The 21,873-nt window shown below is 37.6% G+C and overlaps 2 protein-coding genes and 2 long non-coding RNA genes across 12 annotated transcripts in view; 3 read left to right on the top strand and 1 right to left on the bottom strand.

The window, feature by feature from the left end:
- LOC311620254 overlaps positions 1 to 21,873 on the top strand; it is a 387,779-nt gene that overhangs the window by 100,933 nt on the left and 264,973 nt on the right. The gene's annotated exons all lie outside the window — the stretch shown is intronic.
- RCBTB2 (RCC1 and BTB domain containing protein 2) overlaps positions 1 to 21,873 on the top strand; it is a 108,180-nt gene that overhangs the window by 35,039 nt on the left and 51,268 nt on the right. For 3 of the 4 annotated variants that reach the window (XM_084879393.1, XM_084879391.1, XM_084879390.1), the window contains one exon: positions 1,753 to 4,090. The exons of the other annotated variant lie outside the window; for it this stretch is intronic. In XM_084879393.1, the coding sequence (XP_084735519.1) occupies positions 1,753 to 1,893 (141 nt within the window). In that variant the 3' untranslated portion in view covers positions 1,894 to 4,090. Of the gene's footprint in view, positions 1 to 1,752; positions 4,091 to 21,873 lie in introns of those variants that run through there. 4 annotated transcript variants of the gene reach the window in all.
- Positions 4,573 to 21,873, bottom strand: part of RB1 (RB transcriptional corepressor 1) — a 154,054-nt gene continuing 136,753 nt past the window's right edge. For 2 of the 6 annotated variants that reach the window (XM_084879344.1, XM_084879347.1), the window contains 9 exons: positions 20,363 to 20,487; positions 18,751 to 18,896; positions 15,349 to 15,453; positions 14,859 to 14,972; positions 14,595 to 14,758; positions 12,692 to 12,722; positions 9,001 to 9,143; positions 8,415 to 8,464; positions 5,962 to 7,785 (listed from right to left, as the gene is read on the bottom strand). In XM_084879344.1, coding sequence (XP_084735470.1) covers positions 7,712 to 7,785; positions 8,415 to 8,464; positions 9,001 to 9,143; positions 12,692 to 12,722; positions 14,595 to 14,758; positions 14,859 to 14,972; positions 15,349 to 15,453; positions 18,751 to 18,896; positions 20,363 to 20,487 — 952 coding nt within the window. In that variant the 3' untranslated portion in view covers positions 5,962 to 7,711. Of the gene's footprint in view, positions 5,002 to 5,961; positions 7,786 to 8,414; positions 8,465 to 9,000; positions 9,144 to 12,691; positions 12,723 to 14,594; positions 14,759 to 14,858; positions 14,973 to 15,348; positions 15,454 to 18,750; positions 18,897 to 20,362; positions 20,506 to 21,873 lie in introns of those variants that run through there. The other 4 variants (XM_084879343.1, XM_084879345.1, XM_084879346.1 and 1 more) reach the window with 3 other exon arrangements.
- LOC311620255 lies at positions 5,020 to 6,654 on the top strand. The gene is made up of 2 exons (XR_014794658.1): positions 5,020 to 5,389; positions 5,593 to 6,654. It is a non-coding gene; the product is annotated as an uncharacterized lncRNA (long non-coding RNA).

Here is a 21,873-nt window from a genome sequence, read left to right as displayed (position 1 = left end):
ATTATTTGTATGGTTAAACCTTCCAGCCCTCTGTTTTCTAGAAAGTAAGCACTTGAAGAATGGCAAGGACTTTGCTTTGCTAACAACCAAATCCTTACTGCTCAGGATACTGCCTGACATATCAAGAAATGTTTGTTTAATGAATTTCAACTTTGCCTATAGAGGCACTGTATTTTACTGTAGCCCATCTAATTAATTTTTTTTACCTACATTACATAAGAGACAATCAGCAAAGTAGACCATATGTATACTTAAAATACAGGTTTTCATAAAGAACAGTATTTGCTGTCTTGTTTCAATTCAGTGTGCTATAGACAAAAAATGTCATTTCTAAAAATTTAAGCAAGAGTCCATAGTTTCAAATGAATATTGGTATATTCAGTATGTACTAATGAAGCACATTTTTATGTATAGTCACGTTTTGATATTGAGTGTGTGTGTGTGTGTGTGTGTGTGTGTGTGTGTATTTTTAGCTATTCTATCTATCTATCACTTAGGGCTTACCAGGGACTTAGAGATGTCATATTGCCAGTGTGACCCTAGCAGCCTATGTAGCTGTTTAGGGGTGAAATGGATAGGTTTTCTTCATGTAGTTTGTTTCTTTATTTAAAACATACTGTGAATCTAATTGGCATGACTATTAATACTGTGAACTTTTGCCTGTGTTTTCATCTCTTGCACCTACTATAATTTACATGTGTAATGTGTATATGTGTATATGTGATTGCTTGGACGTTATTTGGGGCTTTTAAAATAAACCAGCAGAAAATTTTGGTTTGACTTTTACCTGGCAGCACCTTGTCCTGGGTCAAGACAGCAGCAGAGCTCAGGGTCAAAGGCAACGGAGTCTCCGCCAGCTGGCCTCATTTTAGCTCTAATTTGGGGCCAAAATAGAATCCAGCCACCTTCATTCTGTCTCAAGTTTACAAATCTGATCAAGAGAAGTACTATTGGACTATTCATTGGCCCAGAGTGAATTATAGTAAGGCAGAAACACCAGTTTGAGGAGTTTCTTTTAGGAGAGGAAAAGTCATGATTTCTTCATTTTCCCAGTTAAGATTACTGAAGGTAATCAGGGTCTGATGGAACCATCCCATCTTTCAGTATTTGTTAAAAGTAGGACACTCCTCTTTTATATTCCCTTTGGATTATATTCAAAATAATATAGACAATAAACAAAAGGGTGGGGAACCTTCCCTCTCCCCCACCACCTCCCAAGAGCCATTTAGATATTTATAACATCATTGGCGGGCCATACGAAATTATCAACTTAAAAATTAATCTGCTATATTTGGTTAAACAGTTAATTAACTCATTCCTAATAACTTGGCAGGGCCAGACGGAATGATTTCGTGGGCCTTATAAGGCCCATGGGCCGGATGCTCCCACCTCTGCCCTAGGGGAATGTACTGGTAAAAGAGGAGTGACATACTTTTAACAAATACTGAAAGTGGAATGAATAGTACAGATACTAGTACTCTCACTGTGAAAGGTACAGAGTTCAGACGTGTAGTTGCCTATCTCTGGTATTGGCTGCTGTGGAGGAACCTGAATGTTTTACTATGTCATTGACATCTTTACATCCATAGATTCATATTAGCACTATAGTTTTATAACTATTCTTTAGGGATTGCCATACCAATATGTCTTCCTATTTGCATCAAATCCTTTTTCCTTGCTTGTGTGTTTTCATTCTATGTTGCATTACATTGGAAAATATGAATTTGTTAAAATATATTTTGTTGTTCCTAGGATTTGGAAGAATTCTGCTTCAGGTTTTGTGTAAATCATTTGACTGTAGTAACACAAACTTCAGGCTTTGCGGAAATGGACCATGACCTCCTGAAGAACTTTATCAGCAAAGCAAGCAGAGTTGGAGCCTTTAAAAATTGATCCTCACCTGCAGGAAAACATTTTTAGCATTCCTGCCTTCCCTTTAAAAGCCAGAGAATAACTTCTCTTTAATACTATTAATGATGAGCTACCTCTGGCTGAATACTTACATTCTGTCAAAAGAGGGATGGTGATCAGTCTTCCCCATCTGCTGAAATCCAGAGTTTATAAAAAAGGAATTAAAGTCTCTGATCAGATGTGACTAAGCTCCAGGGAAAACCATTAAAATGTCTTATTATATTTACCATTTTCTCTTTTGAGTCACTTAAGTTGGACACTTTTGGCATATTGGTCTAAATATATGCTAGTCTGGCCGAATGTTCTGTTATTCAACAGGCTGATATTGCATAGACAACATGACAAGGAATGCTGTCACCTCCACATTTTCAGCATCCAGCACCTTGCACATAGTAGGCACACAATTAATTTATTATAAGTGTTAAGTATGCCCTGAGAATAGTGTTTTTTTGGGGGGATAATAGATGAAGGAGTAAGTTGTACAAAAACAAATTAAAGCAGCATGCATCTGTTAAGGTCCATATTCTTCTGGTACATTGTTATGAGAAATAGTGGCTAATTTAGAGCATTAATTAGAATTAACAAAAGGCCTTGGTAAATAAATTGTCAAAGACCTAAGGGCTAACTTTAATTTTCTATTTACTTTGAGTCATTGATTTCACTTATGGGATTATTGAATATTAAATACTATCTTTGAATGAATATTATTTCTGGGCTCACCTGCCTTACATAATTGCAAAATGTCCTTTGCTTTTGTGTTGAGAGATTTGCCTCTGTATATAAAAATGTTTGTGTTTTTTTTGTAATTGTCTTTTATGTCACTTTAAATCAGGTCTCTTAACCTGGCACAATATAATTATAAAATACCTGCTGAAAAGGCACTAAAGCTTACATTTCGTATACAGCATTTAGGAAGAATGAGAAAAATTTATACTTTTTATATCAAAACACGTTACCCAATTGCAAAATAAAAACTGGAATGATATATAGGATAGTATCAGATCCCCCTAATACCGTGTTTCCCCGAAAAAAAGACATCCTCCGAAAATAAGACCTACTTACAGGTTTCCTTCTGAGTGAAATATAAGGCATCCCCCGAAAATAAGGCCCCCCCCTAGGCTAAACATGAGAGATTTAGTCCACTGATTCTGAAAGAAATGGAGTCACAAGCAATTCACCAGGAAATTCAGGAATTGAATTGTTATGATGATGTTCCAGAAGATGATGATATGATTGTCATTGAATAAATGAGTCAATTCTTGATACTGTAGGATTCATAGTTTGTCTGGTTTGTGTTGACAACTACCATACTACCATACCATATACAGGTAATAAATTTCCTTTATTTTCATTTAACAATAAATGTGTACTGTATTTTTCTTCATGGAAAAATAAGACATCCCCTGAAAATAAGACCTAGCGCATCTTTGGGAGCAAAAATTAATATAAGACACTGTCTTATTTTCAGGGAAATAAGGTATGTTTCACAATATGATATTATGTAAAGAAAACTCTTGAAACTAGAAACCTGAACTATTTGATAATAAAGTGCTTATTTGAGTATAATAGATGTGTTTTTTAAATTTATTAAAAATGTTTTTCAAATAGTTTCTATTCAATATTATTTTGTATTAGTTTCAGGTGTACAGCATTCTGGTTAGAAATCATGTACTTTTATAAAGTGTTCCCCCGATATTTCTAGTACCCACCTGGCACCATCCTATCTAATAAAGAGGGGATATGCAAATTGACCATCACACCGTCACAAAGATGGCGGCACCAATCGTCACAAGATGGTTGTGCCTAGTCCCCTAAGCCCTGCCAGAGTCCCCCAGTTCTTTCAGCCCCATTGGGGGTATGGGACGGCAGGCACACGATGTGGCTGGATCCACCCTCAGCCCCCCAGCCGCCCATGGTGGGCCCGAGGTGCAGGCAAGCCTCAGATGGTGACTGCCCTGCTGCCCAGGGCCACCCATGACTTGCGCTGCCAGCAGTGGCAGCAGCAGAGGTGTGATGGGGACATCACCTTCCCCTGATCACTAGGTCACCTCCTGCCCTTGAGGACTCCCAGACTGTGAGAAGGGGCAGGCTGGGCTGAGGGATTCCCCCTCCAGAACATGAATTTTCATGCACCGGGCCTCTAGTACATACATAATTATTACAATATTATTGACTATATTTCCTATGCTATATTTTATATCCACACTAGAGGCCCGGTGCAAGAAATTCATGCACGGGGTGGAGGGGCAACCAAGCTGGCAGGGGAGGGCAGTTAGGGGTGACCAGGCCAGCAGGGGAGGGCAGTTAGGGGCAATCAGGCCAGCAGAGGAGTAGTTAGGTGTCAATCAGACTGGCAGAGTAATGGTTAGGGGGTGATCAGGCAGGTAGGCAAGCGGTTGGGAGCCAGCAGTCCTGGATTGTGAGAGGGATATCCGACTGCCCGTTTAGGCCCGATCCTGGTGGGATCGGGCCTAAACGGGCAGTCAGACATCCCTTGAGGGGTCCCAGATTGGAGAGGGTGCAGGCTGGGCTGAGGGACACCCCTATCCCCCGTGCACAAATTTCATGCACCGGGCCTCTAGTGTTATATATTCCACATTTATTTATTCACTTGCTGTCTTTCCCCCAAACTAGAAATAGAATGAAAGTTCCATAAAGATGGGATTTTATTTTTTTTTATTAACTGTTTTATCATCACATTTAAAACTATGATTGGAATATACCGTATTTTTCGGACCATAAGACGCACTTTTTCCCCCCAGAAGTGGGGGGAAAAAGTCCCTGCGTCTTATGGTCCAAATATAGCCTACACATATACTGTAAAAAAAAAAGTTTTTTTACTTGCCCGGCTCTGTGTGGTCTCTGTGTGTTTGCCCGGCTCTAAAATGGTTCTAAATGCTGCTGTTTACTTTACAGGGTTGATTACATGTGTTTATGACTGTGATGTTGGGTTTTAATGCACATAAAATATTTTAGGACACTATTTGTTTCAGAATCTTTTTTTCTTCATTTCCCTTCTCTAAAAACTGGTGCGTCTTATGGTCCGGTGCATCTTATGGTCCGAAAAATACGGTAGTAGGTACATGGCATCTGAAAAGAGGAAGATAATATTATTTGCTTCTACATACTTGTATGGTCAAACAAATCCTCTGCACTGAGCACTGAACGGCAAGATTCTAGGGAAAGAGCATCTAGAGACAGAAGGAATAGCAAACATAGCTGTAGGGACAGGTTTGGCATCATTAGAGAATCGTCAGTGTGGCTAAAGCACATGAAGCAAGTAGAAAGTGAGCTGAGAATGGAGAAGGAGGTAGGGTCCACTTCACAGGCCAAGATAAGGAGTGTGAATCCTTCAAGTAGGGTAGCAATGAAAATCAAGTAACATTTTAAAGGGATCATTTTTGCTCTCCATGGAGTTGCAAGGTAAAAAGGAAAGGGGAAACATGGAGACCTGGTTTGTCTGGGTTGTCTTGTAGGGGTGTCGAACTCAATCAGAGAAGGGGCCAAAATCTAAAATCCAGCCTAAATCGCAGGCCGAATGGTTTACTGAACAGTCATAAACTGACAATGTCATAAACTGACAGCGGAGTACAGTGATGACAGCGCGGTGCGGGCCACATTGCAAGGCCTGGCGGGCTGGATTTGGCCCGCGGGCCTTGTGTTTGACACATGTGTTAAGAGAGAGAAAAATCATTGAAATCTTTAACAGTGATCCAGGCAGGAATTAATAGATGACTCTTAGGTTTTTTGCTCAAGCAAGTGTTTAGTAAAATGGGGAAAGACTAGGGTAGAAACAAGGTATTTTTGTTTGATTTTGGTTTATGCTTTGAGAAGATGAGAGGGGGGAGGAGTAGGAATGAAGAGTTCTATTGGCTATGAGAGCTTTGACTTTCATGAAGAAGTCAGGCTAGAGAGGTAAATTTAGGGGATCATCAGCATATAAAACCAACTAAAGGCTAAGAACAGATGAGTTACTAGTAGAGAGTTCAGATACCATATAAGAGAACATTAGTGCAATTAACACAAAGACCACAACAGACCATTAAGACTCTCAACAACTAATTTATTTTAAAATAGACAAATTATTAATTGTAGAAAATAGTAACACAGCAATATTAAATGTACAGTTTTATCCAGTACAAAAAAGCAATAAAGTAATATCTGAAGCTTTATTTAAGAAATCTCAATACACTATCTCTGTAGTTCCTAAAACTCTGGCACTATTTCTAATGGGAGTTTGTTAGCAAAAAGCTCAGAAATATGGTAAGCCCTTGACCTAACAGCTAACTGATTTGTATGATATTCAAGCAAAAATTAGTGAGGGAATGTAATAAGCCACTGCAAGTGCCTTTGTTATCAAGATAACTGTAAAAATAAAAGTTTGAAAATTAATTGAACATAAAATAAAATTTTGTTTTCTAACAAACAGCGCAGACTTCTTTTTAGAGTTTAGAAAAAAGTGATTTTCCTAAAAGCTAGTTGATGCTACCTTAAATACCATCTATTTTAAATTATACCATCTCTAAATAACTTAATCACACAAGATAGTTCAAACACACCTTAGGTGCCAGAAGGGAAAGCACCTCTTTTACAATACAGCTATTTTGAAATTTTTGCAAAAAAATTAGAAACATTAATGCCTAACACAAAGGCCTTTGAATATGTACTTGAATATGTACCTGAACTAGAAATAATGTGGCTGTGAATGTGCCAGTGTTAGACCATCTGATGTTAAAAACAAAAGCTCTAAAGACACCAGGAAGACATGTACCATTCAAGAGAACGCACACCCCTTCCCAAATTTAGGAGGGCAGAATAACTGCTGAAATGCAATTAGACTAATCTCTGAGGAAAAAAAAAAAAATTAAGACTCCTGATTTAACAGTCTGTTTTATGGAGTAAAATTCTTTTGAATTTTGATTCTTCAGGACCCAGAAACATTAGAAAGTGCACTTTGGATATATGTATTAGGGTCCTCTGCAGCAAAGCTATGGCTGAACACTTCATTCTCCAAGTACTAGATGGATACTTTCTGAATTCAGTGATATGAATGGTATAACCAAGAGCACTATTAATAACCCTAATTTTAAAGTATGAATTGGATGAAAAAAAGAATCAACAAATTCTTAGATGTCCTGAGGTATGAAATCTGTATCAGTAGTATGACAATATCCTATGTTTATAGTTTGCTTTTTGCTTGTATTTAAAAGCTAAAACTTGTAAAACAAAACACAGTACATCAGATTCCATTAGTAAACTAAAATCTAATGTATAAAAATTAGTAATTTTTTTAATAGTTTCTAATATCTGTTTTAGAAGAAGAATTCAGGATCATTTGGGTTATTGGGGGCAGTCAGCCAAATTATATTTGGAAGACAAGACACATTTTTAAGAATGTTCATGTTAAATTAAAAAAAATAAATATAAATTAATAAAAATAATAGCAAACATCACACATATGCCACAAGGAAAGACAAAGTACTCAGACAGGCATGGGTTGTTGGGATTCCCACTCCCAGGCATCCTTTGGAAACAGAAACACCAGCTACAGCTTTAAAATGGCAGATTTTACACAAGATTTTCAATCTTGTACAATAACAATGCATATTCTATTAACTACAGCATTGCAAATGGCTTAGAAGTTGTCTGCACAAATATTCAATGTGCACCTAAACATTTTATATTCATAAAAAGAGCAGAAGATATGTATTAAACGTGGCCGTAAACAGAACCTGGGAGTTACACGTCAGCTCTGTAAGAGCCGGAGGTGAACACAGTACCCACCAAAGTCATGAAATCCTCACTTGGCTTCCCTGTTTGAGATATCTATGTTATCACTCATTTTCTGCTTTTGCATTCGTGTTCTAGTAGATGCTGGAAAAAAATAAAGAAATGTTAATGGCACTGCTGGTGCCAAGTAAGTTGGCAAAGGGTTGCCATATATGTTATGCTTATACCAAATCAGTAGAGTTGTGGAAATGGACATTTAAAAAGTACATTACTAATTACATCATAGACAAAGACAGAACATTTCTTTTTTGTTGTTGTTGAATTTATTGGGGTGAAATAGGTTAAAAAAATTGCATAGGTTTCAGGTATAAAATTCTGTAATACATCATCAAGTGTTTAAGTAAGGGTTATGATCTTATATATTCTAAGTTTATAAGACCTTTCCCTGTAGCCAACACTCTTTAAGAGTTCCTCATAGTCCTGCTGTCCTGAGCTATCTCCTACCCACAGCCATCCATGTTGAAGATGCAGTTTCGTTTCTTAGTCATCCTGAGCAAAGTATTTTAGAAAGGGTCAAGATGATTATTTGCATCATACATTTAAACTGCAGATGTTTGTGTAGATAAATAATACATTCTTGATTAAATTACGTTTTAAATGCACGAGCAAGTCCAATAACGGAAGGAATTAATATGTATTTATCCTTTTCTAACATGAAAAGTGTTTTTGAAATGTAAAGAATTTCATTCATATAAAGTGAAATAAGTACTTACTCATTTCTGCCAGTTTCTGTTGAAATTTGGACTCTCCTGGGAGATGTTTACTGCAGATGAAAAAAATGTAAAATATTTTATGTGTATCTGTATAAATTGAAAACTCAAATTTCCAGTAACTATGGTGCTTTCCATGACTTATTTTATATTCTTATTTTAGTGAGGAGCTTTTAATTTCAAAGGTTTATAAACAAACGGTCTAAAATATGATTATTACAAATTTATGATCCTATTATATATAGTTTTTCAATGGTTCTTATAAAACGAGGTAGCTTATATTTTTTAAGAATAAGCATTTTAAAATCTAATGTTAATCAAAAGTAACACAATTTTATCAACATTTTATTAAAAATTCTCAGATTTTAAACATCTGATATTTTCAATGTATTTCAGTAGTTGGCATATGGTTTATTTATATGGTGCTTTTAACTCTGGGATGCAGTCATATCTGTTATTTTGTGCAATCATTACAATTTCCAAATAAAATTGACATGAAAGGGATTGATGGAAGTCAAAGCAGAGCTGGTAGTGTGGTTCTCCAGATGACCAGCTCAGCTACTAAAAAACATTCTAAAGCTGTTCCTACCTTCCATCGGCTTCATCTGATCCTTCAATGTCAAAGCGTAGTTTTTTCTGTGGTTTAGGGGGGTTGCCTCCTTCTGCACTTCTTTTGAGCACACGGTCACTGTTACACACCATCTGATTTATTTTCTGGAACTTCTCAGAAGTCTATAAATAACAGCAGAATTCCTTATTAAATTTTTTAATGTTAGCATTTTGTAGTTAGCAACCCTTAACTGTAGTTTGAGGTGTGTAAAAAAAAAAAAAAAACAAAAAAACAAAAAAAAAACAAAAACAGGCAGAGGTAATACCTGCATTTTAATTTTCTGCTTAAAAATTAGAAAAATCTCAAAATCAGAATAACTATGTGCCCAGTTAATTATTCCCTTTTTAAAAATCTTCCTGTCTGCCTCCTGCTATGAAAGTCCCGGTTCCTCAGTCTCAGCACACCAAGCCAAGGCTTCCTCTTTCTCAGATGCACATAAAGTTGAAACAGCTTTCTGAAACCCTGTTTCTGACTTTTTTTTTTTTTTTTTTTTTTTTTTTTTTAAAAAAGACATAACATAACCAGAGGGAACTTCATGAGAATTTAATGAAGTATTCAGTAATAATTTTGGACTCACTTTATGAGTATTATGTTGATAAGTCATATAGTTTATATATTTTAAGCCATCATTGATACAGTATTTGTTGAAATGCTGCTAAATCATAAAGTTTTTAAAACAACAAATCAAATAACAAGAAGACTTAAGGCCAGGCAGTGTTCTCAGTGGTTAGTGTCAGCCCGTGCACCAAAGGGTCAAGGGTTCAATTTTCAGTCAAGGGCATGTATCTGGGTTGTAGGTTCGATCCCTGGTCTGGGTCAGGGAGCATGTGGGAGACAATCAATTGATGTGTCTCTCTCACACTGATCTTCCTCTTTCTCTCTCTCTCTTCTCCTCCCCTCCTCCCTTCTACTCTCTAAAAATCAATGGGAAAAATATTCTCAGATAAAGATTAACAACAACAAAGAGACTTAAGAATTTGAGTTCATCCAGTATTATTGAAGATGGTTTGAGAGAGATACCCTGAGGGAGAATCTTGAAACAGCAAAGTAAAAAAGGTTTTGGAAGAAAAACCAAAGGGGCTATACCTTAACTTATCCCAGTGAAAAACGTGAAAACATTGTATTTGTTACCTATCTATTTTTGAACCAAGGTGAGGTGACTTTCTCAGGGATGTGTATGAACTAAAAAAGTCAGACTTTCTGATAGAAATTAAAACTGAATGGTGATGGAAGGAGACTTGAGTTGGGTTGAACACACAACACAGTGTACAGATGATGTGTTGTGGAATTGTGCATGTGAAACCTGTATAATTTTGTTAACCACTGTCACTCCAATCAATTAAAAAAAAGAAAAAATAGTGAAAAAGTTTTAAATCTGATTTGACTAATTGATTTGAAGTGGGGATTGACTTTGCTGATTATGTTTTATTTTCCAAAAATCAAACACAAAACAGGTTTTGATGCAAAATACACTTAGAGCACATATGTATGATAGAAACTAATTCCAGTGCACTTATTAAATTTATAAGATTTTTAGTTATCAGCTTTAAAATATGGAAGTTCATATAACAGCACTTTCTCAGTTCTCTTAAAGGTTATGGCAAGCAGGAAAGTCTGCATATCACTACTCTCTAGCTATCCAGATCCAAGCCTACTTATGTATGTCTCCTTTGTGAAGCCTGAGAGCTGTGCCTACCTTGAGCTAAATGTCACATCATTTTGTTATTTGTAACATACGTTTTAACAGCTGGTCCTTTGGTGTACAAGCTTTTAATCTTTCTTTATTTCATTTGGGGAAGAATGCCAGGCAGAATGGCTCTTACTAATTCCCACCTCCTAGTGTTTATACCTGTGTGATCCTCCTGAGTATGGGCTGGATTTAGTGTTGTCTTGCTTCTGACAAAAATAATATGGCAAAAGTGATGGAATGTCACTTATTAAATCTTATCAATTTAATAAGTGCACTGGGATTAGTTTCTATCATATATGTGTGCTCTAAATGTATTTTGCACCAAAACCTGTTTTTGTGTTTGATTTTTAGAGAATAAAACTTACTCATTATCTGCCTTTCTTCCCTCCCTCGCTGGAATTTTTGCTCTGGGGGAAGCAAGTTGCTATGCTGTGAGCAGTGAGTAGCCCCATGAAAAGCCGCAGTGGCAGGGAGCGGGTGGCCTGGCAGACAGCCATCAAGGACCAGCCAGCAGCCATACAAGTGCGTTTGTAAGACATCCTCCTCCATTTGAGCCTGAGATAACGGCAGCCCCAGCTGACATGCTGGCTGCAGCCTTATGAAGACAGGCCCTGGACCCCGCTAAGCCATGCCTGGATTACTGAAACCACAGACACCCGAGAGAAAAAATGTTTGTTCTAAGTTACTAAGTGTGGTGTGATTTGTTCCGCAGCAATAAATAAATAATAAAGGTAAGAGAAATGGGAGTGGTGAAACAGTGATAGTAATGCACAATGAATACAGGACTGCTGAATTAGTGATGTTAATGGAAGGTGAACGAGAGTAGTAGGTTCCCATTCTAGATTAACTTTCAAGCTAAGCTTTCCCATGGATCCCTCAGGAACAAAGACGGCTATATACCCTAATATTTACACTGGGGCAGAGTGTCATGTAACCAAGGCCTAATCCACTTATTAGAAAAAGAATATTCTAGAAGTCTGAGAGGAAGGACAAGCAAAAGTGTATATATGTGTAGAAGGAGACCAGTAGGTAGAGATTGGCTGGTGACATTTGGATATGGTGGTTACATTTTGGAGTATCTTATTTAAACCATACTCATAATTAATGAATTTTAAATGTGTTTACTCTCTCTCTATATATATATGGATATATATATACACACACGTATGGAGATATATATATATATATATATATATATGCTGGCACTTGAAATTCGTGCACTGGTAGGGTCCCTAGGCCTGGCCTGCGATCCGGGCCGATCTTCCCCAGCTGTTGGCAGCTAGCCCACCCTCCGCCGCCAGTCTGTGTGTGGGGAGACTGGGGGGGAGGGGGGGCTATCGGGGCCCTGTTAGCACTGGTCTTGGCTTGGCACTATCCCCATCTGCTGCCACCCACCCCTAGTTCCCTGTTTCCCACTGGGCTATCAGAGCCTGCTGGCCTGGGTGAGGGCAAAGAGGTTGGCAGTTCCTGCCCGCTCACTGGCCCTGCTTCCTGCTGCTGGTCACCCTCTGTGTGTGGGGGCGACAGGCAGGGTGATCGGGTCCCCTCTCACATCTGCCTTGGCTTGGCGCTGCCCACATCTGCAGCCACTCACCCCTGGTTCCCATTCCCCATAGGTTGGTGAGAAAGCTCCGATCAGGCAACCAGGGCCTATGGGCTGAGGCAGCTCCTGTGTTGAGCATCTGCCCCCTGGTGGTCAGTGCGCATCATAGCGACTGGTTGTTTGGCCATCAGGTCAATTTGCATATTATGTTTTTGTGTGTATAGATATATATCTACATGAATGTATATATATACATATGTATAATCTCAAAGGAATATTTAGAAAACATTTTATTTGAAAATAAATCTTATATATATATTCTAAATTCTGTAAAACATGACTAAATGAGGTATTTTAATAACAGCATTTATAAATTCAAATTAAAGATATCTCCCATTTCTAGTGCATGTCACTGTATTTGATAGAAAAATACTCACCCCAAATGATTCACCAATGGATACTAAGATTCTGTCAAGTTAAGATAAAATACAAATTAGTAATGAAAATCATACACAACTGAGTAGACAGAGATGAACATACACTATCAGAGATGAACTATCAGAAATACCAAATCAAAGGTTTCCTCTACCCTAGAACCACTGATAAATTATACTAACAGATTTATTTTAATAGTGGTAGTCTAGTCCTAGATTTTTAAAGCAAGCTATGTGTCCGCAAGAACATATTCTGCTGGTGTCACATTTAAAGAGGATAAAATAAAATTTTAAATTTACCTCTACTTAATGATTCCTAAATAAATAGGTAAGTTATTAACACTTCTTTTACATTTTCTCATTAAAAAATCAAGTTACATATGACAAAAATGTATGATATTATGTAATAATCTATTCTAATTAGGATATAGGGTGCTATTTATCCTATATCCAAGAATCTGAAATCTCCATTAGTCTGCTTGGTCTTGTTTGAACCATATAATTTATGTACTTGATAATAAAGCTGAAGAATAGCATTAGCCTGACAAAACAAAGATTTGATGATATGCACAAGGAACTAGTAGACACCCAGATTTTATTGTCCTTTAATTCATTGATAAGTGGCTGTTAATCTCTATATATTTGACTAACCAGAATACCTAAATATGCTGGGTAAATAAAGGGTTAAGATACTCTCTTAATGCTTGATCAATGATATATTAGGATTTTCATGGGACTTCTTTGCTAAAGAAGAACTCTAAACCAGAAGTGATTTCACTAGGATCAGCAAATAGCCATCATTATCCGCATAATATGGATTAATTATCATCATTAAAAAATTATGCTGTATACATTTTCATGTGGAAGTGTGTGACTGTGTAAATTAAATAAACATGATGTGGCATCGTAGCAGCTTATAACACAAGTTGCAGATTTCAAAACTCACTCAACCATAATACCAAATGAAGGATAGAATAGGGGCACACAAGAGCATATATATCATTTGTCAGTTATTTTCTGCCTTATCTGTTCCTGTAGAGCTTGAAATTTTTATCGTGAGAATGCATTACTTATATAGTTAAACATACCACACAAATATTAATATTATTAATATTATCCCCTCTCCTTGTTTGCTTTTCTTGTCCATTAAGTACAGCAATATGGGCTGACAATTTCCAAGATGAGATGACATTAACTATAATTGCTAACCTGCCTCCTACTTTCTACAAATAGCAGTTTCAAATAGCCCATGATAACATATAATAAGTCAATTGAAGCACTTCAAAGCCAGAGAGCAGTTGTGGTTGGATGTGGAATATAATGATTTGTGGTTGCACAGAATCTTTCATCTAAAAATTTAAAATTGCTTCACACTCGTCATTTCCCAGGCCCACGGCACCTTTCTGAGGCAGACACCGAGAACTGCCCGTGCAGTAGAAGTCACAGGAAGAATTAGAGATGGACTTCTTAAGACTTAACTTAGTCAACTACTTTTAATCACCCATCTAACCTTTTATAACAGAGCAAGATGAACAGGGGCACAGAAAGAGTTTACAGGACATTCAATAAACCACAAAATAACATTTATTCACCAAAAGTACTTTGTTTAGTAGACTGGCTAGCAAAAATATGACTTGAAACCTATTACCAAACTTGTTTTCAGACTGTTTACCAAAGAACAGATCCCAGCATCCAGGAAAGCTAATGCCTTAATTTGCAAACCTACCTAAGTATAAACACAGTATCTTTCACTCCCCCCAAATTCTTATCATGTCACTTAATATAAATAAGCAAATTAGGGATGCAAGTATAGCTTATTTTAAATTAAGAAAGTTTTATATTTTATGCCTAAATCAAAATAATCCCCTCTTACATTTTACCACTTCCCTGAAGAGAAAACACAAACCTTGATCTTGGAGTCATTTTTGTTGGAGTTGGCAGACCTTCTGAAATTTTATATGGATTCTTCAGCGGTGATATATAGATGTTCCCTCCAGGAATCCGTAAAGGTGAACTAGAAAACTTGTAAGGGCTTCGAGGAATGTGAGGTATTGGCGATAAAGTAGGGGGCTATAGTAAAAGCAAAGAGGCAGATTACTTATTTCCTGTTTTAGTGAGACCCATTGCTTTATAATTAGATTTTCCCAATCAAAGGCTACTTTTAACATACCCTGGTGGAAGCATACTGCAAAATATTTGTCTTCAATCTTTGCATAAAGACCGAGTTATAGAATACTATAATAGAATCATACTCTTCTTCTCTGATCAAAACCCTTTTGAAAGTCTGAGGAAGAATAAAAACACTTGTTAAGATTAATTTGGGAATTTGTCTTTAGATTATCTTTTTTAATAGTTCATAATATTTTTTAACAGTAAGAAACACATATTATAAAGAAAAAAATAATCTAAAAAAGCCTGGACTTGGATTATTATAGGGATATAGTATTTCTTATTAACTTTATAATGTAAATTTGGATATTAAAAAGCATTACTTTTCTAATTACATTTTACTAACAAATAATTAACCAATAATATAAAGGCAAAAAATTAATATGTGACTTTAATAAGATCAGAATTTATTATCTAATTAATAACTGAAGTTATTCATATTATAGATATGAACCTATCCCAAAAAAATCTTACTATGGAAGATTACCTACCTCTTGAACAGCATGAGGAAGATCCTTGTAAGCTGTGACAATGATTTTGAATTTAAGGTCTATATTCTTCACTTTGCATATGCCGTACATAGAACACATCATGATCTAATAAATAAATGTGATGTAAAAATAGTCAGAATTTTATAACATGATTGTTTTCTAAAAAGCATTTATCTTTCTTTTTAACCTTAAAAATTGAAATTTAATTTCCTACAAGGTTATCTTTTCCCATCCTGAGTTCAGTTTGAAATCTATGTGAAGTGTTTAACCCAAATTGTATTTATAAAGAACAAAACACAAATAGCCAACTCTCGAATATTAAGAACTGATCATTTGGTTTATAAATAACCCTAACTTTTGCTCCTATCCCTTAGATATTCGCAGAAGATGAAAACTGAAATTGGAATCAGTTCACTCTATAAGTAGCACTTAATAACAAACAAAAAAACAAACAAAAAAACTAGGTATGAAAAAGGTTCATATTATCAGGTAAAATAATATTTAATACAACTTGATGGTAATGGTAAGGGGAATGTACTAACTGAAAGAGGACAGCAGCAAATACGTTGTACTGTTGAAACTCTTAGGTTTCCTAATTTGGGTGCTGGTTATACAGGTGCGTTTAGGTGAGAATTTACGTTAAGATGCACCCTTATGGAATTTTCTACATGCATATGACAGTTCAAGTAAAAGTATTTTTAAATGCAAAAATAAGATTTAAAAGGATTCCCTGTGACTTTAAAACATCAAACTTCTTAAATTTGTATAAATGTTATTGCCTAATTTAAGTACTCATATTTTCTGCAACATTCTGTTCACATCTACTATTGCCAAGAATACCGATTCATCATCCCTTGCTCAGCATTCAACCAGCCCCAATCCTACTATTCCTCCCATTAGAAGGCCATCTAGTATCCTCTCTGCTGATTCCTATTTTTCTCCTACTCCAACACTTTACCTAAGGCACCTCTCATAAAAATGTTTTTTAGTCTAGATACCCAATTTCTTTGGAAATTCTTAGCAATACTGTTCATATCTTTCTAAACAGTAGAGAAGGAGTAGAACCAAAAGGCAACAGATACCTACTTTAAAAAATCCAACATAATAGAATGTATACATCCAAATATAATTTGGTAAGATATACATATCTGTAGGTTATAATTTATACAATAATTCACCTTTTGTTCAAAACACTTTTACTGAGAAGATTATTGCCAACTTTATAGAAATAAAAAATTATAAGGTAACATCTCTCTATATATAAAACCCTAATATGCAAATAGACCGAACAGCGACACACTGAACAACTGAACAACCAATCGCTGTAATGTGTGCTGACCACCAGGGGGTGTGCACGGAACATGGTGGGCGTCAGCTGTGGTGGAATGGTGGAGCAGGTAAATGAGGGCTCCAGACCAAGACAGGACACCAGTCGCTGCCATCATGGCGAGCCTCTGGTGGTTTCGGAGAAGTCTTTGCTCCTGCGCATCATGGTCCTGCCCGGTGCTTGCACCTGCGCTGGCCCCTCGCACCTGCTGCTGGCACTGGAGCTGATGCTTGCACCCACAACCAGCACCAGAACCACTGCTCACACCCACTGCTGGCTGCCGGCCCCAATTGTCTGAGGACTTCTCCACCTCCACCTCCCCCTGCAGCTGCCACTTGCACCTGCTGCTGGCACCAGCCCCAATTGCTCTGTGCCATCACTGGGTGTGAGTGGGACCAGAGCCATCAGCACATGGTAGTGGTGGGGGCAGGAGTGGGGCTGCTGGAAGAGAGAAGAGAGGGAACTGGGGACCATGGTGAAAGGGGCCGGGCAGGGGCGTGGAGGATGGGCAGGGGCGTGGAGGATGGGCACAGCCTCAAGACCCACAGTTCCTTTCAGGGTGCATCAGTTTGTGCAGTGGGCCCCTAGTTATAATTGTATTTAAAAAAAACAAAAAAAAAACCCCACAGATATATAAGATAAATCAGAAAAATTTATCAGACACAAATTGCCTGCCTGCCTTCCTGATTGCTCCTAACCGCTCTGCCTGCCAACCTAATCACCCCCTAAACACTCCCCTGCCAGCCTATGAATACCTAACTGCTCCCCTGCCAGCCCGATCGTCCCCAACTGCCCTCCCCTAATGCCCCGATCATCCCCAAATGCCCTCCCTTGCATATTCCCTCTTTATTAGATAGGGTTTTTTTCTTTAGCATATTGGACAATCCTAACTGGTTTGACTCAGAGGATGGAGCATTGGCCTGCAGACTCAAGGGTCCCAAGTTTGATTCTGATCAAGGGCATGTACCTTGGTTGGGAGCACATACCCAATGGGGAGTGTGCAGGAGGCAGCTGATAGATGTTTCTCTCTCACAGATGTTTCTAGCTCTCTATCCCTCTCCCTTCCTCTCTATAAAAATAAAATAAAATAAAATATATATATATTTAAAAAGAAACATTTAAGATTTCTCTATTCTGCCTGACTGGTGTGACACAATGGTTGAGACCCCAGGCTGCCACTGCTGGAAGGGGATCGTGTCCTGGCCAGCCAGAGACTCCAGCCCAGGCTGCATCTCAGCCTGGCTGGGGATCTCGAGGTGGGGTGTGCGGCCCCAGACCAGGCTGCCACCAATGTCCTGAAGATCACATGGCAGGGGTGCACGGCCCTGCCTGTCTGAGACCCCAGCCCAAGCTGTCACCATGGCAGGGGAATCGCTCGGTGCTGGTGCACAGCCCCAGCCCAGGCTGCTGCTGCTGGCTTGAAGATCACACCGTGGCGTAGGGGTTCCAGCCCAGCCTGCCTGAGGCCCCAGCCCAGGATGCCACCACGGGATCGTGCCTTGGGTGTGAGGCTCTGCGGCCTGAGACCCCAGCCCAGGCTGCCGCTGCTGGCCAGGATCAGGGCGGGCGCTGTGCCTCCCAGCCGGACACCCTGGGCTGCTGCCGCTGGGCCGGGATTGCGGTGTGGGGGGCAGGCGCCTCCCAGCCGGACACCCTGGGCTGCCGCCGCTGGGCGGACTTGGGGACTCCGGAGGGGCTAGGAGGTCTGCGTGCTGCCATCTTGTGGCTATGGGTGCCGCCATTTTTGTCACGGAGTGATGGTTATTTGCATAGTACTCTTATTAGTTAGGAAGAAATGAAATCTAGCTTACCACAACACAGAAAACCCTCTGATAAACAATTTCTTCAGTGACTTTTACATATAAGATCTTTCAGGTCATTAAGTAAGTAAAGTTACTGAAATACACTCAAGCTCTAATTTGTAAGAATTACAGGAAAACTCTAAAAGATAGCCAGTAAGTAAATATATACTAAGTTTACTAAACTGATCTAGCTATTTGAACTTGATCTTAAGAATCAGTATATAGTTAACAAATGCGTAGGAGAAAGGAAGATGAAGTGCATTCTTTTCTTACCTGATCCAAATGCCTGTCTCTCATGAGTTCATACTCATTTTGCAGTGTGTGCTGGAAAAGGGTCCAGATGATGTGTTCTAGTTCTGGGTGGTCAGACAGAAGACGTGCACAGAGTGTGTTTAGGCGAAGATATGCTAGTCGGTACACTTGAAGAGACAAGGGGAATTAGTTAGGTTTAGCGTTCATCTTGAATTATCAGTGGATTTGAAAAAAACCACACATTAAGTGGCTATAGCCATATGCTGTTAATTAGAATGTTAATAATAATTACACTTCTACCACTCTTCCCCTTATGAATAAATGATTCCTAGTCTTAGCATAGTGCTAGGTAAAATAATACTTGCTGAATTGATTATTACAGCATAAAATTGAGGCAGAGTGGAAGGTAAAAGAAAGATCATAAGATATTATGGATTAGACAAACCACTTAGGGTTTGTTTCAGTTCCGTTGGTAACGGCTCATCACAGATGTTGGGAATTCTATTGGTATTCAAAAGGGAACATTATTTTTTAAAATGGAATTTTCAGTCTTAAATTTTCCAATCCTAAACACAAATACAAAGTATATTTATCTATAAAATGCCAATGGAGCATACACTGTTGAAAAAATGGTAGACTTGTATCACTAAGGGGTAACATGGTTATGATATAAACTTTATTTAGAGATTACTGTGTTAAAAATACTACAGGAATACAGGGTTGGAGAAAAGGAATCCACAAAATTGAATTTTCCTCCATCTAGCTTAAATATGAATAGTCCTGGTTTTAAATATACCATTAAAAGACTTGCATAAGGTAATCAGAATATTTTAGTTAACAATTTATCCCAGTAGTTCTCAAATTTTAGTGCGCATCAGACTTGCAAAGAGTGCTTGTTAAAACAAGATTTTTTTTTTTCTTCATCCTAGAGTTTCTGATTAAGTAGTTTATTTTGATTTCTACAGCTTTCTAGGTAAGTTGGACTCTGCTTGTTGGGGACTATACTTTGGAACCACTGCTTTTGTAAGAGCTGTCTAATAATATTTCGGACTTTACTAAATCAGAAAAAATGTTTAACACAGAGTAATGTGGCTTTTCACCTTCCTTTAAAGAGCCCCAAGTGTGTGTACACCTGTGTGTTTAAACACATTCACAGACATACAAACCAACCTCCCTGTACTACCATCACACACGATCAGAGTGCTATACGAGCTGGTTATTAGGAAATGTACCTGAACTAGGGCACAGCACATTGTGTTCTCTCATATACATCGGAACACCTGAACATGCGCGCCTGAACAGCAAAAGCAATATCAGGAGCAAGTATTTCCAAACATAAATTTGAAATCATAACAAAAGCAGCAAAAATAACATTTTTCTAAGTGCTTACTATGTACTAGGCACCGTTGCAAGTATTTTATGTATTAATTCATTTAATTCTTTTAAAAAAAACCTATAAGGTAAATTATTATAATTATAAGGTAGATTATCATTTTTATGTTACAGATGAGGAAACTGAGGCATAGAGAATATTAAGTGTGCCATGGTCACACCTAGTAAGCAGAAGAACCTGATTTGAACCTACTCAGCCTGGTTTCAGAGTCCATGCTCTTGAAAGTAATCACCTACTAACCTTTTTTGTAAAAGAGTGAGAGGGACGTAGATTTCAATGGCTTCTGAGTCTGGAAGGCTGAGGTTGCTTGTGCCTCTGCATTTGCAGAATTTACACGTGTAGTTGACCCTTTTTTCTTTGGGGATCTTAAAGGAGAAAGATACCTGGATATATTCAAAGGAAAAGTCTTCATATATGTTTGTTAAAAACCTCTTTCTCTCCCTCACCCATTTTCCTCCCTCCCTCTATCCCTCTCCCTCCTCCCCCGCCTCACACACAGTTGTACACATGTATCCAAATACACCTTGTATATTTAATCTGTTGTTCTATTATTCCTTGAGCATTTATATATGTTTATATAAATATATAAAAATTATATATATTTAATTATATAATGAAAAATATAGCTTAATAGGTAAACTAAGTTTGTCATTATCATTCTAACTCTTTAATAAATGGCTTTTCCAAGGAATTACTGCCATTTTGGAAAAAAACAAAACACTACATAGTATATATGTTCAATTTTAATAATTATAGTGGGATTGAGATCACAACTTAAAATGACAAGTTATTATCCTAAAATAGTATTGTCATTTTTCTTTCCTCTTAAAAAATGTCTCAATGACTATGGTTCATATCTGTACATGTATATATACCCAACTAAATTATTTAATACAGATTTCTATGAATTCATACTTTAGATGAAATTACAAGGCAAGATTTACACCTGTATATTAAATACAGGATGGGGCAAGAGTAAGCTTATAGTTGTTCACATGGAAAATAAAACAATATTAAAGAAATAATAATACAAGAATAAACTCATGTTTTTGTGTACTCAAAAATATAAACCTAATTTTCCCCATCCTGTATGTCAATTTTTTTTTAAATTTATTTATTTATTTTTTTTGTTAATCCTCACCTGGGGATATTTTTCCATTGTTTTTTAGGGAGAGTGGAAGAGAGAGGAAAAGACAGAGAGAAACATTGATTTTAGAGAAACACATAAACGTTGCCTCCTGCATGAACCCCAACCGGGGCCCTGGCTGGGGAGGAGCCAGCAACCAAGGTATGTGCCCTTGATTGGAGTCAAACCCGGGACTCTTTGGTCCACAGGCCAACGCTCTATCCACTAAGTAAAACTGGCTAGAGCAAATCTCAATTTCTGACATTCTACTACTATGTGTTGCCCTTTATTTTATAGGATAATACAAGTCCACTTTCTAATTTTACGTTAGTAGCTAAGAAATAATTCTGAACAGGAAGTAGGATTTGCACTTTACCATGGATGTTTCTACCACATGCAATATACTAACTAATACACTAGGAAAAGGGAATAACCATCATAATGATTTCATAAGTACCAGATCTAGTCTACTATCACTTCACTATCCTATATAATAAAAGCCTAATATGCTATGTCTGGTCATCCAGTCGGCCGTTAAAACAATCAAAGCAAAATATGCTAATTATATGCTAAGGCCACTCAGCCACTTGCTATAATATGCACTGACCACCAGGGGTAAGACAGT

Source organism: Pipistrellus hanaki (genome assembly GCF_964339955.1).
Source record: "Pipistrellus hanaki genome assembly, chromosome: 3".
NCBI classification, from domain to species: domain Eukaryota; kingdom Metazoa; phylum Chordata; class Mammalia; order Chiroptera; family Vespertilionidae; genus Pipistrellus; species Pipistrellus hanaki.
Note: the sequence above shows the minus strand (reverse complement) of the source record. Positions and strands in the feature narration are given on the sequence as shown.